The sequence below is a fragment of the Erythrolamprus reginae genome, chromosome Z (assembly GCF_031021105.1).
Source record: "Erythrolamprus reginae isolate rEryReg1 chromosome Z, rEryReg1.hap1, whole genome shotgun sequence".
Taxonomy (NCBI): Eukaryota; Metazoa; Chordata; class Lepidosauria; order Squamata; family Dipsadidae; genus Erythrolamprus; species Erythrolamprus reginae.
Window position 1 is genome coordinate 122,276,088 of NC_091963.1, and position 19,227 is coordinate 122,295,314.

Below are 19,227 nucleotides of genomic sequence, written 5' to 3' on the forward strand. Positions count from 1 at the left end.
TTCTGAAACAATGAAATGAAGAACTTAAAAAAATATAGACAGAATCAAGAAATAGCAGTTTTAAAAACCCAGTACATTAGCATAATTAATAGTCTGTTACACATAAACTTAATGACACATATTGGGAGGTATATCTTTTATTTATTCATTCAGTTTAATCTGGTTTATTTCTTTTTTGTTACATGCCATTAGATCATGCATAGCTGATATAAATCAGAAGGAATTAATTTCATTTGACTCACTTTTCTGGGATGTGATGGCTGTCACTGTCATCTACTTACTAGAAGTTCTGAGGTCAACTATACTCAATTCCTCATTTTAAACAACTTCATTCTAAAATGTTATCCTGGTCATTTTCTCTATAATGTAAAATGTCACTGATAGAAAATGATTGGTAGTCAAGGATAGATCCAACGTCTTGACAAAGGATTCTTTGTCAAAATAAGAGTTAGGATCTGTTTTTGATGAACTTTGTCCTATGTTATGTCCCTTCCTCTTACAAAGATTTTTTTTTAATGAACAATTGAACAGAAAACATGAGGCAACAAAATTATATCCAACAATAGAGCATATCTTGAGCATATTTGACATGAGGTATTCTTTTTCAAAGCTAGCTATTGTCAGTCAGTCCACGCTCTTGCTGCTACTAGTTAATCAGAGAGTTGGAGGTGGGATGGAGTTTTTATGCTAATACTTTATTTTAAAAAGGCATGTAAACCTCTCCCCCAGGCCTATATAGTTTATGTATAGTATGTTGTGTGTATGTTTTTTAAATTATGGGTTTTTAGATATTTTTAAATATTAGATTTGTATTGTACATTGTTTTTTACTATTGCTGTGAGCCGCCCCGAGTCTACAGAGAGGGGTGGCATACAAATCAAATAAATAAGTAAACAAACAAACAAACAAACAAACAAACAAATAAATAAATAAATAAAAATCTTTGTTGATAGACCCAATTATTGAACAGTAATAAAACATATACAGCAATGGCCACTTAGAAAGCCCAAAGATGAGGTTCAGAAGAAAGCTATTTGTTAGAAAGCCAAACTTGATCACCAACAGTCAATGGGGGAGTGTCTCTGCGGGAATGGTCGGCAAAGCGATTGTAGTCTTCTTAGCCTTGAGTTAAGGAACGTTGTACGAGTTGGTGAACGGCACATAATTCGTTGAGAAAATCACCAGCACGTGGAAACAGCGAATCAGCAGGAGTGAGCAGAAACAAGCAGGGATGGAACCTGTAGGTAGCAGAGAGCGGTGTGGTCTGCGTAGAGGTATGTTCAGAGTTATTAAAGGTGAACTCAGCTACACAGATATATTTGGACCAATCATTTTGTCTGTCATGAACAAAACAACGGAGGTATTGTTGCAGGATGCCAATAACTTTCCCGGTGCCCCCATCGGTTTGGGGGTGATGGGTAGATTCCAGGGAAATCTTGACTTGGAGAGAGGTCATGAGTTCCTTGCAAAACTGGGCGGTGAATTGTGGACTACGGTCAGAGACGATGGTGTCAGGTAATCTGTGGAGGCAGAAAATGTTTTGGATAAATAGGTGAGCTGTGATTTTGGCTGTAGGAATTTGCTGACAAGGGATGAAATGAGCCATCTTGGTTAACATGTCCACTACTACAAATATAGCAGGGAACCCTTGGGAAACAGGTAAGCAGGTGAGGAAGTCCATAGAAATGGTACCCCGGGGTCTTTCATTTGTAGGTAAAGGTTGCAATAATCCCGGAGGGGGTCCGGTGGCGGCTTTGGCTTGGTTACAACGGATACATGAGTTAATGTAGGTACTGACATCATGGTGGAGTCTGGGCCACCAAAAGGTACAAGAAATGAGGCGTAGGGTTTTGAAGAGGTCAAAATGGCTGGCGGCGGGATTATCATGACACTGGTTGAGGATGAGACCTCGGAGTGGACCTGCGGGAACATAGAGCAGGTCATGGTAGCAGAGCAAGTCCTCAGCGATGGTCCATGGAGAATCAGGTTCTAGATCTTGTTGCCATTGGGTGACAAAGGGGTCCTGGTATTGTGCTTCCCGAATTCTTTTGCGAAGATCTACCGCAGTGTGGGAGGCTGCGATCGATGCTAGAGGCAGAATGGTACGAAGCAGCATAGGTTCGTGGTTTTGGGTGTATTCAGGTTTGCAAGACAGTGCGTCGACTTGTTTGTTGTCCCACTTAGAAATGTAGGTAATGCGGAAGATGAATCTGGCAAAGAAGAAGGATCATCGGATTTGTCGCTGGCTTAGCTTCCTGGCAGTTTGGAGAAATTCCAAGTTTTTGTGGTTAGTTCTAACCTGTACTTGGTGACGGGCTCCTTCCAGGTGATGTCGCCAGGTTTCAAAAGCAGTCTTGATGGCTAAAAGTTCCTTTTCCCAAATGGTATAGTTCTATTCAGGAGGTTTTAATTTCCTAGAATAATAGGCACAGAGAAATAAAGGTCCAATGTCTTGGCATTGTTGGAGAAGTACAGCTCCTACTCCAACGTCAGAGGCGTCGGCTTTGATGATAAATGGACGGTGGGGATCAGGGTATTGGAGAATAGGTTCTTGCATGAAAGCTTTTTTGAAATTAAGAAAGGATTGTTGTTCTTTGGTGCCCCATTGAAATGGTAGGTTTTTCTGGAGAAGGGGAGTGAGGGGTGCAGTCAAGGTGGTGAAGTTAGGTTGGGTTCACCATGGAATATCTGAGAAAACATTTAATAGCATTCTGCTCTGATGGTGCTAATGTTATGCTTGGGAGAAAATATGGAGTCAGCAGCAGAATTGCTAAAGAGGTCCCAAACATTATAATCTGCCATTGCTTGAACTATTGCCTCCAACTTGTGCTGGATGACTTCATAAAGAACATTAAACAACTGAATTATTTCAGAATCTTCCTTGACAAGATATACACCATTTTTATACATCTGGCAAGAGCCAGTCGATACTTTCCAAAATTGCTAAAGAACTGAGCATTCAAATTGTGAAGATTGGCAGAGTTTTGGGACCAAGATTTGATGCCTGTAGTTTAAGGTCAGCCCTTGCTGTGTGGTGTGCTTATCCAGTGCTACATCTTGAAAATTTAAAAATTTTCACTGATTTGGCTCTCATGATCAACATTCTAAATGAGATTGTGCACCTGTCAAATGCCCTGCAAGGGAGAAACATAGACATCATCAAGACTGAACAATTTGTATTGAATAGATAGAATAGAATTCTTTATTGGCCAAGTGTGATTTGACACACAAGGAATTTTATTTATTTATTTTATTATTAGAGTTGAAAGGGACCTTACAGGTCATCAAGTTCAACCCCCTGCCTGAGCAGGAAATCCTACATCACCCCAGCCAAATGGCAGTCCAATCTCCTCTTGAAAGTGTCCAAAGTTGGGGAGTCCACAACCTCCGCTGGCAGGCCGTTCCACTGGTTGATCACTCTCACTGTCAGGAAATTCTTTCTTATCTCCAGGTTGAATCTTTCCTTGGTCAGTTTCCAACCGTTGTTCCTCGTCCGGCCCTCTGGTGCCCTGGAAAACAGTGTCCCCCCTCCTCTCTGTGGCAACCCCTCAAGTACCTGTATACAGCTATCATGTCCCCCCTAGCCCTTCTTTTTACTAGACTATCCCTGCCCAGTTCCAGCAACCTTTCCTCGTATGACCTGGTCTCTCGTCCCTTTATCACTTTAGTTGCTTTTTTCTGCACCCTCTCTAGAGTCTCTATATCTTTTTTGAAGTGTGGTGACCAGAACTGGATGCAATACTCCAGGTGCGGTCTGACCAGGGCTTTATAGAGTGGTATTATTACCTCTCTGGTCTTGGAGTGTATCCCCCTGTTCATGCAGCTTAGGATTGTGTTGGCTTTTTTAGCCGCTGCTGCACATTGCTGGCCCATGTTTAGCTGGTTATCCACTAAGACTCCAAGATCCCTTTCACAGTCACTCATGGTGAGTGTGGTTTTGCCTAATTTGTATGCATGTTTTGGGGTTTTTTTTGCCTAGGTGCAGGATTTTATTCTTCTCTACATTGAACTTCATTTTGTTCATTTCGACCCACTGTACAAGTCTGTCTAGATCTTTTTGAATTCTGTGTCTATCCTCTGGGGTGTTGGCCACTCCTGCCAGCTTGGTGTCATCTGCGAATTTAATTAATTCACCCTCTATTCCCTCGTCTAGGTCGTTGATAAATATGTTGAAGAGTACTGGGCCGAGGACTGATCCCTGTGGTACCCCGCTGCATACCTCTTTCCATGTGGATTTAGTCCCGTTGAGGGCTACTCGTTGGGTGCGATTGGTCAGCCAGTTTTCAATCCATCTTGTTGTGTTACTGTCGATTCCACTCTTCTTTACTTTGGAGAGTAGAAGGTTGTGGTCCACCTTGTTGAATGTCTTTGTGCATATGCCCTCAGCGTACATGAAAGAAAAAGATACATTTGTCAATAATCATGTGGTACAACTTAATGATTGTCATAGGGGTAAAAAAAACAATGAAGAAACAATCAATATTAATAAAAATATTAGGATACAAGCAACAAGTTACAGTCATACAGTCCTAAGTGGGAGGAAAAGGATGATAGGAATGATGAGAAAAACTAGTAGAAATAGAAGTGCGACTTAGTAAAAGGTTTGACAGTGTTGAGGGGATTATTTGCTTAGTAGAATGATGGCGTTCAGGAAAAAATTGTTCATGTGTCTGTTGTCTTAGTGTGCAATTAACTATTGCGAGCAATCAACACCTTCAAATGGCTTAGATTGGAAAAGGGCATATATGAATCACAGGTTGATGCAGTTATCAGTTCCAAAACCTTCAAAAATATTCCTTTTTGTTAAAAATCAATGATTTGTTTCACTTCCATGTGAAAAACATCACATGGAAAACATTCTCTGGAAAACATCACCAGCAATTTGAAGAAAAGGCTGATGGATTGAGAACACCTAAAAACAGGTATCCAATTGCCAGACGCACACAAAATACATTGATTGTGTTATTCTAAAGGGACAGCATGCAATTAAAGTCTTCCTTTCTGTGTCTCTTCTTTGTGCAGGTCATGGGAGCAAAGTGGTCAGTTGGTGGTGTCCTACCGGACGGTCATCTTCCTTTTGTAAGTAGCTCATTTATTGCTTTGTGTACTTTACTTATTTTATTCTTATTTAAGTGCACAAAATAATTTTCTTTTTTAATATAGCTTTGGAACATCCTGGATGTCCTAGGCAGGGCTGAAGTTTCTACAGGGACTGGTTCCTGTTCAATGTTGGTGACTCCAGCTCTTCAGATAAGTCCCTCGTTTTTTCTTTATGGTTGCAATAATTTTAGTGTGCTAATATGAACCGGAGGCCAGCCATCAGTAATTCTACTTGGCTAAATGACGTGCTAGAGGTAATATGCTGATCATAAAAGTTTAAAACCAGCAAAATCAATATGTCACATGACAATTTCCATCCATCACATGACATCTGGTCACATGGCCAGCAAGCCACTCCACTCAGTCACATGGTAGTTAACCCACTCCCACTCAGTCATGACTTTTAAGGCACCCCATCACATGATTGTCCAGCCATTCCCACCTGGTCACATGGACAGCAAGCCACACCTACTGAGTCACATGACCATTAAGCCACACTCACAAAAAAACCATGCCCACAGTGTGGTATTAAAAATTTTGGTGGCCCATGACTGTAATAAGGTAAACCAAAATGGTAATCAGCAGTCTGTAGACTTCAGACAAATGTCTTAGAAAATGACTTCCAGATTTTTCCAATCAATATATTATACTGAGACGAGGTGATGCAGATGTCATGGGAACCAAAATAGCATCTGAGAGAATAAATCAACTTCCATGTCTTATTTCTTTTAGCGTAGGGTCCAATTTATTAACAAAGCCAATTTGGATTCTGCATGTTTCATTCCACCTTAAAGTCCCTTAAGATTACCTCCAGGTCAAAAGCTCATCTCCCATCCCCACACCCACAAGTGCAATCATGAGGACAAATCTGATGTAGGGATTTCTAATTCCTTCCTGTGTTCAGTTTACTTTGGATTCTGCGTAAGGGAATGTTGCTGCGTGGCATAAATCTCTCACTCTCTCACTCTCCCCTGTTCTTTTCTCACTACCAAAACTGTGTCAGGCCAACCTTTGACTTTGGGCCTGACAGTAGATACTTAGCATTGTTTACTACGACTGTATTTCCTGTCCCAACTAAAATTAAAATAAAAGCGATGGAGGAAGAGTAAGTCCGAATCTGATCGAACACTTGTAAGAGCTCATATTAAGACTGACAAAATGGCGCTCAAGGCAAGCGATGGGGCATCGTCCTGTACAATGCAGTAGAGGACGGTGACTGCATGTTGTCCTGAACCCCACCCCGGGGGGCCTCACTGTCAGCGATAGGCAAGACTCCATTTTCATCTGTTTGGGGAGGGCAAAAGTATTCCTTTTCAGTAATTGCCTGCACCTTAGCAGGGGTAGGGTGAATCCCCCGACCATCAATTAAGAACCCCAGGAACTCCACGCTCTGTGAGGCAAAGGTACATTTTTTGGTTTTCACCCATAACCCCACTTCTTGGAATTTACTTAGGACAGCCCATACCCACTGTAACAACTCGGGGCGAGATGACGCAGCAATGATGACATCATCGAAATACGGTAAGGTCCCTGGGATTCCATACAATAACCGCTCCATGAGCCCCTGGAATATTCCAGGGGCGGAGCTGATCCAAAATTGTAACCGTGTACAATGAAAAGCCCCCCGGTGGGTGATGATGGTTTGTAAATCTGCCGTCTCAGGGTCCACGGCCAATTGCTGGTATGCCCTGGACAGGTCAATTTTCATGAAAACCCTACCCCCTTCCAATGAGTGTAAGAGGTGAGCCACCATGGGCACCGGATACGAGTGGTGTGCAAGTGCCCTATTAACAGTACATTTATAGTCCCCGCATAAACATACTGATCCGTCGGATTTGATGGCCATGACTAAAGGGGTTTCCCACTTTGCTTGGTCCACCGGTTCCAATATTCCTAAACTGATCAGCCGATCAAGTTCAGTGTCAACTTTACCCTTAATGGCCAACGGTACTCGTCGTGGCTTCAGGCGCACCGGTGGAACCAAGGAATCAACGGTCAGTGAAACTGGGGTACCTGTATAATTTCCCAAGGTGCCGTCAAAGACTGAGAGGAACTCCTGAGCTAATTGCTGGGACATAGAAATATCACTAACAACATTTATGCCCGTGATGTAAACCCCAATGCTGAGAACCAGTCCAGACCTAGCAAGTTTGTTAATGGGCCATCTACTATAATAAGGGGCAACCGCCCACAAAAAGACTTGAACTGAACCGGAAAATAGCCCTTCCCCACAGTTGGAATCAACTGTCCTTGGTAGTTCTTCAAAAACAGTGGACATGGCCCCAAACGATTTTTTGACACCCGGGGAAAAAGTCGCTTGATGGTGCTCCAGGACATGAGAGAAACCGACGATCCCATGTCGATCTCCATGGGGCACAAGGAACCTCCTACTCACACGAACACTGTGATCTTTGAAGAAGGCGACAGCTCCCCTTGCAGCTCTGACGCCGGTGAGGAATGACGAACGGTGATTGGCGGGGCAACTGACGAATCCCTGATGGTGTTGCAGAACTTTTGGTGACCAAACGGCTCCTTCTGCCAACCCCTCTGTTGTGGAGGACAGGATTCCTGGCCAGAAAATGACTGGAAATTAGATGAATTCCTCTGGGAACAGCACACTCGAGCAATATGACCTTGCCTGCCACAGCGATGTCAATAAGCATCCCGGAACCCGCAACTGGACCGTGGGTGGTCACCACCACAACCCCCGCACGTAATGCGCAACCCTCTAGCGGCGCAGGGCTCTCCTTGTGGTAATTGCCTCGTTTTGGTTAAACTGGCTAATCTATTTATTTCTTCCTCCTCCTGTTTTAAACTGGTCTCGATGTCCACTGGTAATGCAGCTGACACGACTGTGCTGTGCGTGGTGACCGTGGCGGGTGGCAAATCCATGTCAGCTAAAGATTGGGTGGACATTTCCACAGCCCGTGCCTCCTTTAACGTGGCCGAAAATGTCAAATCCGTCATAGTTAATAGTTGGTGTTGCAGGCAGGTATCTCTGACCCCATAGATTAAACAATCAAGCAGATAATCGTCTAAATCCTGAAATTCACAAGATTTAGCCGTGCGATGGAGGGCTGCCACATACTGATTAATTGTCTCCCCCTCTGCCTGGTTCTGATGATAGAACAAATAACGCCTAGCGCTTCGAGAAGGCGGGGGGGCATAATGATATTGGAGCATTGTGAGAAATTCACTCCAAGGAACATCATGAATGGATCATGGAGCAAAAAGGGAGAGGGAGGTTTCCAGCATCTCAGTCCCACAAAAACTTAAAAAAATACGCACATTTCCTATCACCGGAGAGGTCCTTGTAATCATTAGAAATAAGGAAACATTCAAAACGGGCAAGATATGCCTCCCAAGATTCCCCTTGAGGGTTGAACAGGGGAAAAACTATTTGCGTAGACATTGTTAGTTACCCTGGCATTTGTTTACAGGAATGCGGTGCCGGTCGAACGTCTGGGTGTAGTTACCTCGTCGCCAGTGTAGTAATCAATCGGACAGCCAACAGCAGGTGCAACTCAACTTTATTAACAGAAACTCAGGTAAAGGTTTTTCCACACTTGACAGGATATTTATACTCGGAACTCAACCAATGGGAACGTTACACTGTTCCCGCCACTGTTGCTAGGGACATAACACACACCTCACACAAGACAATCGTTTTATACAAATGTTAGAAAAATAATTAAAGGATGGTCCAACATTTACAACAGGGCTTTGAAATTAGATTGAAAACATTTAATTTGCAGGAAATACAGACAACAACGTTGTTGTCTGGTGATTTACAATCCAGTCATCACTATGCAATCTAGAATCATTTCAAAGAATGACTCCCAGAGGTATAATGGAAAACAGGATTATTTCTACTAGCTCCCCATAGCATAGATTTCTTTACATGTTACCTTTGATTCTATAACAAACAAAATAGTTTCTTCTCAGATATTTGTTAGCCTTGTCTCTTTGTTTGCTTTTATGGAATCACTTAGACCTCTGATTTCATCTTCCACAGCCTGCTTCAATTGCAACATACTCTATCCACCAATTTTATTTGGTAAATACAAACAATCTTTATTGCTTTTGGAGTGTAGTTCATGATCTATTGTCATAAGGTTTGGATCTTATATTGTAAAGCATATAGTTTCATCTTTTTCCAGTCAGAAATATATGCCATGCAATATATTAGAATACTTGAAGTATTGTTGGTTTTATTATATAAACATTGCCTATGGTTTTAATTTTTTTTAAAAAATCTAATACATGTTACTTATTTATTTATTGTTTGTTTCTCTTTCACATGGTTCTACAAATATTGTTTCTAAAATATTCAAACTATAAATTTGTTTATTTATTTTCAGTGTTTTGACATTATATCCATCCCATGATTAAATGTAGTTCAGTTATAATTAGATGAAAGACAATTTATTAATTATTAAATTAAATTATTATTAAATTAAATTAATTCTTTACAAATATTAAAAGGGACAGAGTGGGGCTATATACAAATCCAATTAAAATAAAAAATAAAATGAAAAATTGCACTAAATTCTTCCTGGGATTTACTTTGTTTACTCATATGAGTAAACGAAGCTCTAGGAAAAAATTATCCCGTTCATATCCACTCGCTTGAAGTAAGCACAAAACTTAATTACTCTCATTTTTAGTCAGATATATTCATATTATCATGAATATATGCATAATTAATAGTATGGTTTTTGTACTGTTAGTGTGAAATAAAAATGTGGACAAGAAAAAAAATAAAGGACTGAAAGAGAGTGAAAGAGATGTTTCCTTTTTGTTCAATCTATTTTATACCTACTCAGTTATAGTTACTGTTCACTTTAAATAGAGAGAGGAGAACTTACAAAGAGCACTAACAATAATATTAATAAAGTACTTAAAAAAAAAACAAAAATCTATATAATATGCTATCAAATAGATATTATTTTTTTCAAAGAATTTACCTTTCCATTACATATCGCTATTATTCTGAAATTAATTTAGTTTGATTTTTCCATTGTAGAATCCAAAAACCCTTCCCTTTATTCTCTGCTTGGCATCAGATATTTCTATTTCGCTTTCATGAAAATAACTCAACAATGCAATCCAAAAGATATAATAATTTACTTCTACTATTGCAAAGGCAATCTATTATTCTAAATTCCCATTATTATCTCTTTCATGGGGAGTATACTGAAATTTAGTAATTTAGATGATTTGATATATTTACTAACTATATTCCTCTCTTTTTCTCAGAATGTCTCAGATAAATGAAAAACATGAAATGACCAATGACTCTACTCTGATAGAATTCATTCTGATGGGATTTTCTGATAACTATGATGTACAAATTATGTATTTTGTGATGTTTCTCTTCATGTACTTAATAGCCATAATGGGGAATGTTCTCCTAGTTATTACTGTGGCTCTGAACTATTCCCTTCATACCCCAATGTACTTCTTTTTAGTCAACCTGTCATTTTCAGATATTTGCTTTATCTCAACCACCATTCCAAAATCCATGCTCACTTTCTTGACAGATAACAGAGTGATCACCTTTACTGGATGTGCCACGCAAGTCTTCTCAATTTTCACCTTTGCAGGTTCTGAAATTGCTTTGCTCACCATCATGGCTTATGATCGTTATGTGGCCATTTGCCGTCCTCTGCAATATAACCTTATTCTGAATTGGGATACTTGCATGCAAATGGCAGCTTCTTCCTGGATCACCTGTATGATCCATGCTTTGCTAGAAACTGCAATTGTATTTCAGTGGGAATACTGCAGGTCACATATGATTGAACAATTGTTCTGTGATATCCCTCAGTTACAGAAGATTTCTTGCACTGATACAAGACCTAGTCAAACACTGATTTTTGTGACAGCAATCATTGTTAGTTTAGTGTGTTGTGGTATTATTTTTATTTCTTATGGTTACATATTCTCAGCTGTGCTAAAGATTCAGTCAATACAAGGGAGACACAAAGCCATCTCTACCTGCACTCCCCATCTAATTGTCTTCTTTTTGTTTCTCAGCACTGCCTTATTTTCTTATATGACACCAAAAAGCCATTCATCTCATAGTATAGAATTGCTTTCTGCTGTTTTTTACACAGTTTTGCCACCATTGCTCAATCCTATCATTTATAGCTTCAGGAATAAGAACATGAAAGAAGCCATGTTAAAAACAGCAGTGAAAGCATTTTCACTTTTAAAAGAATAAAAATGATGAACTTATGTAAAATACATCTTGCAGTCCTAGTTACCAATGCAAATGTCTTGTGAAAGGTTTCCAATGATTTCCATTCTTTAATTGCAAGTTCTTTATTTTTCACTAATATTTCCGAACATTCTTTGAGTTCTTTACACAGAAAAATTCATGTAGTGATTATACTTACAAGAGGTTTTTTTTCTTCTTTTGGAAAATTTGCTACTGATCATATAGTTGACACTCACATTCTCAACTGTTATGGATATTGCCTGAACTATCTAGCCCTGGCCTTTAGCATGACTGTGGTGTAAGTGAATAGGGTGGTATGATTTTAAATTTAGGGTTTTAGATTGTTTTAAATATTGGACTTCTGAACTGGTTTTTGTATTTTTATATGTTGGAGAAGGGTGGCATATGAGTCCAATAAATAAATTAATATTTATATGTAACTTATTGTTTTCAGTTTTCTGTACTCACCTTTGGTTAATAAATGAATAGCCAAATATATTTGATCATGAATAAATAATGTTGAATAAACTTTTTGGTTGTCTTGCTCTTGACTTGAACAATTTGTGTATGGACTACGGATCATTAAAAATATATCCATTATATAGATGATATTTGGAAATATTACTATTTTATTTATATCCTCATTTTATTTGGAAACTATGGCTTACAAATAAAAGAACCTTTTTCCATCAGTGACCACAGCATGATAAACTTCAGTCTCAGCCTAAGCCACACTAAGATCCACCCAAATAATGCAACTCTGAAATTCAACTTCAAAAAAGCGAACTACAAACTCATTGATGCCCATCTTTCAACATTAAACTGGCAAGCTTTATTCTCTAACTGCAACTCTATGGATGACCTCTACAACACATTCTTGCTTGAAATGAAAATAATCATCAGACTTTATGTACCATTTGCATCTTCCTCAACCAAGAAAAATAACCTCCCCATCTCAATAAGAAAATTACAATTAAAAAAAATCTCTCTGGCATAAAAACAAAAAAGAACAAGTAGTAAACTTCAAAAGCCGTTATAAAAGTATATGCAAACAAATAAAAACAGAATGTCTCAACTACCACAGCATACAAGAGGAAAAACCTTCTACACACCAAATCTAATTGTGTCTTCTAAAACTTTGTCAACAACAAACTCAAGGACTCTAGACCTATCCCACCTCTCAAAGGACCCAACAACAAAGAATACCACAATGATTCATCCAAAGCTAACCTTCTCAATTCATTCTTTGGCTCTGTCTTTGTCGACAGCAACGGCTCATCCCCCAAATTATCACTCCCACCTCAAACTCTCTCAATGACCTAACCCAAATAGACTTCACTGAAGACCGAGTTGAAAAAGCATTACATGACCTTAAACCTTCCCTATCAATTGGATCAGATGGTTTATGTCCATACTTCCTAAAAAAGCTCCCTTCTGCTATAGCTGGAGTAAGTCCGAATCCGATCAAACACTTGTAAGAGCTGATATTAAAACTTACAAAGTGGCGCTCAAGGCGGCAAGATGCGTGTATCATGCCACCTTGATTGCATCAGTGGAATCCCGCCTAGCTACTCTGTTTAGGGTGACCCGCTCCCTTCTTCACCGGGGGGAGTTGGGGAGCTCTTACACAGTAGTGCCGAGGATTTTAACAGGTTTTTCACTGATAAAATCGCTCGGATCTGGGTGGACCTCGACTCTGATTGGATAACAGAGTTGACTGACAATGAGTTAGTCGAGGTGACTGGGGCCTGTACTTGTCCACCTGTCTGGGAAGAGTTTGATCTGGTGACACCTGATGAAGTGGACAAGCCATTGGAGCTGTGAGTTCCGCCACCTGCTTACTGGATCCGTGTCCCTCCTGACTGGTCTCGGCCAGCAGGGAGGTGACATGGAGCTGGGTCCAGGAGATTGTCAATGCTTCTTTGGGGAGGGGGTCCTTTCCAGATCCCTACAAGGAGGCACTTGTGTGGCCCCTCCTCAAGAATCCTTCCCTGGACCCAGCCATTCTTAACAACTTTCGGTCAGCCTCGAACCTTCCCTTTATGGGGAAGGTTGTTGAGAAGGTGGTGGCACTCCAGCTCCAGCAGTTCTTGGAAGAAGCCAATTATCTAGGCCCTCAGCAGTCAGGATTCAGGCCTGGCTACAGCATGGATGATCTCTGGTGGGCCTGGGACAGGGTTTTATCCTCTGTCCTGGTGCTTCTCGACCTCTCAGCGGCTTTCGATACCATCAACCATAGTATCCTTCTGCGATGGCTGGAGGAGTTGGGAGCGGGAGGCAGTGTTCTTCAGTGGTTCTCTTCCTACCTCTCCGGTCGGTCACAGTCAGTGTAAGTGGGGGTTCAGAGGTAGAATTCTAGGTCTCTCCATTGTGGGGTGCCTCAGGGGTCGGTCCTCTCCCCCATGCTATTTAATATCTACATGAAACCGTTGGGCGAGATCATCTAAGGGCATGGGGTGAGGTATCATCAGTATGCGGATGATACCCAGTTGTACATCTCCACCCCATGACCAGTCAATGAAGCAGTGGATGCGATGTGCCAGTGCCTGGAGGCTGTTGGGGTCAACAGACTCAAACTCAACCCTGATAAGACAGAGTGGCTGTGGGTTTTGCCTCCCAGGGACAATTCCATCTGTCCGTTCATCACCCTGGAGGGGGAATCATTGATCCCCTCAGAGAGGGTCCACAACTTGGACGTCCTCCTTGAACCACAGCTCACATTAGAGAAGCATCTTTCAGCTGTGGCTAGGGGGGTATTTGCCCAGATTCGCCTGGTGCACCAGTTGTGGCCCTATTTGGACCGGGAGGCTCAATGACTGTAATGCTCTCTACATGGGGCTACCTCTGAAGAGTGTTTGGAAACTTCAGATCATGCAGAATGCAGCTGTGAGAGCAATCATGGGCTTCCCTAGGTATGCCCATGTTACATCAACACTCCGCAGTCTGCATTGGTTGCCAATCAGTTTCCAGCCACAATTCAAAGTGTTGGTTATGACCTATAAAGCCCTTCATGGCATTGGACCAGAATATCTCAGATCCAGAACCTTTGCTTAGACTGCTGCATTCCTTTGCTTAGTTGTCAATATTATGGGGTGGGTTAGAGAGAAGGGGTGTGGGTGGGAAGTGCACAGGAGGAGATAGGTTTCACTTTCCTAGGTACCAGAAGGAGACCGTTAGAGGAAAATTCCAGAAGAGTGACGTGAGGGCCAAGATGCCCCACCTGATGATTATGGACATTGGGGATTGGGCACGGTCTCAAGGGGGGTTGGAAAAGGGGTTTGATATATGTCTGTATCATGCCATTTTCTCAGACTTTGCTTTTCTTTCGATGCTTCTAGTTCTGATTTTGATAAATTTGCTAGAAGCCCTTCTTGGAGATATTGTAGGCCATGGTCAGGGAAAACAAAGTTCTTTTGGCAACACCATCTCCTTAGCCAATAGTTTGTGGGATTCTCTGGCCGGGTGTCATCCTCTTGTGGGTAAATGGAAGAAAAAACAACCTGTGCACCTATCCTATGACTGTGTTGCCCAAATGGTCATAGTCTTTCATTCTTTGATTCATGTCTTTCCCTGTGTCATTTGTTCCCGCATGGATCACCAGTAAAGGGTAGTAGTCAGAGGGTTTTAATATTTTGGTAAGGTTTTGCATTATGTCAGAGATTTCGGCTCCAAGGAGAAAGCGTACCTCACAGGATTGATTGTCTGGTCTGCAGATGGCAGGTTCAGTTCCCCTGAGGATTGAGTCTCTAATTACCAGCACTCTCCTTTTCTTTTTGGTTGGGTTGGGGAGGGGGGTTAGCTTTCCTTGTGGAGACATTTGGTGTTGCGTTGTGTTTCATCTTTGCTTATGGGGGGTATGTCTTCCATGTGCATGGTTGGTACTTTATGTATCCTCCAGTCCATGTATTTATGTATCCTCCAGTCCACCATATTATGGGCCCCCATTTATCTAATCATGCTAATCATAGTACAATCTCCTCAGTTATATTTAGAATCACTACAAAATGGATGTTCTCTTTATGCTCACTGACCTCCAAGATTATACTTTCCATGACATGTGTCACTGATCATCCCCCCATTAAGGAATTGTCCAGCTGTTTGAACCTAATTGGTCTTCTGAATTCTCTCATTTAGACTCCTAACTCCTTAGACACAGTTGCCTTCATCGGGCATTGAGTACAGCCTGAATCTATTAAAGCTGTACTGGATTGACATTTGCATGATACTTCCACCACCACAGGTATAACAAAAGGTTTTATTGGAGCATTTACCATCATGTCTGCCTCCCCATCCTCATCGCTGCTACCAGAAGTTTGTTTCACCAGGACATTTCATTTATTGGAGCTAGCCAAGATTTTGGTGGGCAACCCAGGTGTTCTCAGAACTTGACTGCATATTCTTCTTCACTCTACTTTTCTGCATAGTAGACTTGTCTGTATTAATTCATGGCAGTATCTCAGGTCATTCTTCTGCCCTCTGACCTGGCTTTCCACAATGGAAACAGATAAATGGAGCAGGAGTCATGAGTCCAGGATAATAAATGAGCCGGGGTGGCGCAGCAGGTAGAGTGCTGTACTGCAGGCCACTGAAGCTGACTTGTAGATCTGAAGGTCAGCGGTTCAAATCTCATCACCGGCTCAAGGTTGACTCAGCCTTCCATCCTTCCGAGGTGGGTAAAATGAGGACCCGGATTGTGGGGGCAATAGCCTAGCTCTGTTTAAAAAAGTGCTATTGCTAACATGTTGTAAGCCGCCCTGAGTCTAAGGAGAAGGGTGGCATAAAAATCAAATAAATAAATCAAATAAATAAATAATCCCAAGATTTCTCATAGGGTTTGTTTGGAGTAGTTTCACCCCACCCAAGACCAAAGATGGCAAGTGTCCATGAGCCAACGAATCCCAAACCCAGACCAATTCAGTCTTGCCAGAATTAGTTTCAACCCATTAATCCCCATCCAGCCCCTAACAGCCTTGAGGCACTGTGACTGGGGGGACATAGCCTCACTTAATTCACCACAGGCTGAGATGTACAGCTGAGTATCATCATCATATTAGTAATACCTCAGCCCATGGTGAATTATGATCTCACCCTGTGGCTTCATATACATGTTGAACTGAAGCAGAGAGACTATGTAGAACCCTGTAAAGCAGTGGGCAAGGGCTGCATATCCCCCCTCCTATCAACACTGACTGAAAGTGGCCACAGAGGAAGGAAGTGAACCAAGATAGCACAAAACCTCCCATTCCCATCCCCTGGAGCTGCTTCAGTCAATGGTATTGAAATCTGCTAAGAAGTCAAGTAAAGCAAGGATGGATGCAATGCCATCCCATTCTTGCCAGAAATCATTCAAAAGTGCTACCAATTTTGTTTCTGTCCCAAGTCCAGGCCTGAATCCTGACTGGTAAGGGCCAAGATAATCCATTTCATCCAGAAACCAATGGAGCTGCTGTGCAACTACCTTCTCAACCACCTTCCCTAAAAAGGGAAGATTGGAGACAGGTTGGAAATTATCCAACTGGGTGGAGTCCAGTGATGGGTTCTTAAGAAAAGGGTGAAGCATTTTATTTTATTTTTATTTATTTATTTTATTTATTTGTCAAACATGTATAGGATAGTAGTAGTTTGTATAAATATAACATAAGTAAAAAAGTAATGATAAAGGAAGATAATACAACAGTGAAGGTGAGCACAGTGGTGCGCTTATGCACACCCCTTAAATAGACTCTGAAGTCTACTCTGTGATAAATACATTAGTTTCTTTAACAGCCACATATGCAAAAGATGGCAAACTGAAAATGAGTTAATAATTTAAAAAACTTTTTATAACCACATTTCTCACTTCTAAAAAATTAGATAGAATTTGGTAGGAGAAAAAGAGTGTTGCTTTGGACACAATAAGTATAAAAGTGAATTCTCAATTGTGTTTATTATAATTGGATCATGATTTCCATCACTTTCAAAAGGGCCCAATTTTGCAAGAAATCAGGATTTCTTGACTAACAAAATGGCCCAATTCTTTAATGGCTTCTATTCCTGCCTGTAACAAGAATCTATTACATGATATAGAACCATGTTATTTAAACTGCTCTTTACATAGCCCGGATTATTTCAAAGACCATTAACTAAAATTGCATAACATTCTCATGATTTTGAACAGTGAGTACACCCATTCTATGTGAAAAATACTACACTATGTTATTTTAGTCATAGAAAAATATAGCGTATTTTTCAGAGTATAAGATACAATGAAATATAAGATGCACCTAGTTTTTGGGAAGGAAAATAGGGAAAAGAATCTGCTTACAAGATATTCATCTGTCTAACATCCTTAGTCTGGTCAACCGCAGCACATTACTTTATCCCCTAGTTAGGGCTTTAAAAAAAACCTTATACAGAGAGAGTAACAATGAAAGAGCATGCAAGCTGGTAAGAGCTGGGAAAATCATTAGCACCTGGTTAGGGCTGGAAAGAAACATTCAGAGCAAGTAGAGCAATGGGAAAAAAAACCTACAAAGACTTAGGGCTTGGAAAACATTATTCACAAAGAGTAACAGTGAAAGAGCATGCAAGCTGGTAAGAGCTGGGAAAATCATTAGCACCTGGTTAGGGTTGGAAAGAAACATTCAGAGCAAGTAGAACAATGGGAAAAAAAACCTACAAAGACTTAGGGCTTGGAAAACATTATTCACAAAGAGTAACAGTGAAAGAGCTTGTAAGCTATAAGAGCTGGGAACATTGTTAGCACCTGGTTAGGGCTGGAAAGAAACATTCGGAGAAAGTAGAACAATAAAAAATAAAAAAATAAAATAAAAAATACAAAGACAGGGTTTGGAAAACATTCTTGACAGAGAGTAACAGTGAAAGAGCTTGCAAGTGGGTAAGAGTTAGGAACATCCTTAGCACCTGATTAGGGCTGGAAAGAAACATTTGAAGCACGTTAGAGCAATGAAAAAAACCCTTCAAAGATTTAGGGCTTGGAAAATATTCTTTGAAACCTGCAAGGTAAGAGCTGGGAAGATGATTAGCACCTAGTTAGGGCTGGAAAAAAAATAACATAAGTAAAAAAGTAATGATAAAACTACATTCAGAGTATAAGATGCACCTGAATTTTCAGCCTCTTTTAGGGAGGAAAGAAGTGTGTCTTATACTCCAAAAAATAAGGTACAATATAAGATTAAAATCTAGAATCCAAGCAAAAAGATCAACCTGATAAGAATCTCTGTATCATCCCAAGTTCAAGAAACTGGAAAATATATTATAACTGGTAGGAACCATAACCTTTTTCAAATTCTGATTCAATAATTTTGACTTCATTTAGGCATAGATGACTGGTGAATTAATCAAAAGAATCAACTGCTTGTCCACCTGGGCTCATGCAAACACAGAATTAATTTATGCAGATTCTTACCACTAAGAATATTTTTTCTAAATGACAGAGTATAAAAGCATCTATAAAAGTAGTTTTTAGTAGTTTTTGTTACATTATTTTGACCATAAATCATCAGGAATTTCCCTCCTCTTTAGTAATGCAAAAACTTGATTCAGGATAGTTGGAGCTGATAAAACTGCCAAACTAACAAACTAAAACTAGTTGTTTTATTGTTTTATGCTGAGTTATTTACATGTATGTAGGGTAACGTGTGTGAAACTGGCTTACTAACATCTTTTTTACCTCCTCTTCCATTCCAATAGGCAACTGGTATAGACTGTTCCATTCTGTATAAATTCCAAGAGGTTGATGGTTTAAAAATAACATGAAGAACAGACCCTTTAAAGTGCAATATCCAAAATTGTTCACAGGTGGAAAAATGTCATTATTATTTTTCTTTTATTTAGGTCTAATGTGGCAAATTCAAAGCAAATTCCTGTAACCAAAAGTATTTAAAGAAAATACAAGTTCTGAT

The 19,227-nt window shown here is 40.4% G+C and overlaps 1 protein-coding gene across 1 annotated transcript; it reads left to right on the plus strand.

Moving 5' to 3' along the window:
- The first annotated feature begins 6,585 nt into the window (after positions 1–6,585).
- LOC139153242 (olfactory receptor 14A16-like) lies at positions 6,586–11,326 on the plus strand. The gene is made up of 3 exons (XM_070726936.1): positions 6,586–6,621; positions 8,541–8,648; positions 10,360–11,326. The coding sequence occupies exon 3, from the start codon at positions 10,361–10,363 to the stop codon at positions 11,324–11,326; it is 966 nt and encodes a 321-aa protein (XP_070583037.1). The 5' UTR covers positions 6,586–6,621; positions 8,541–8,648; position 10,360.
- Positions 11,327–19,227: the final 7,901 nt, after the last annotated feature.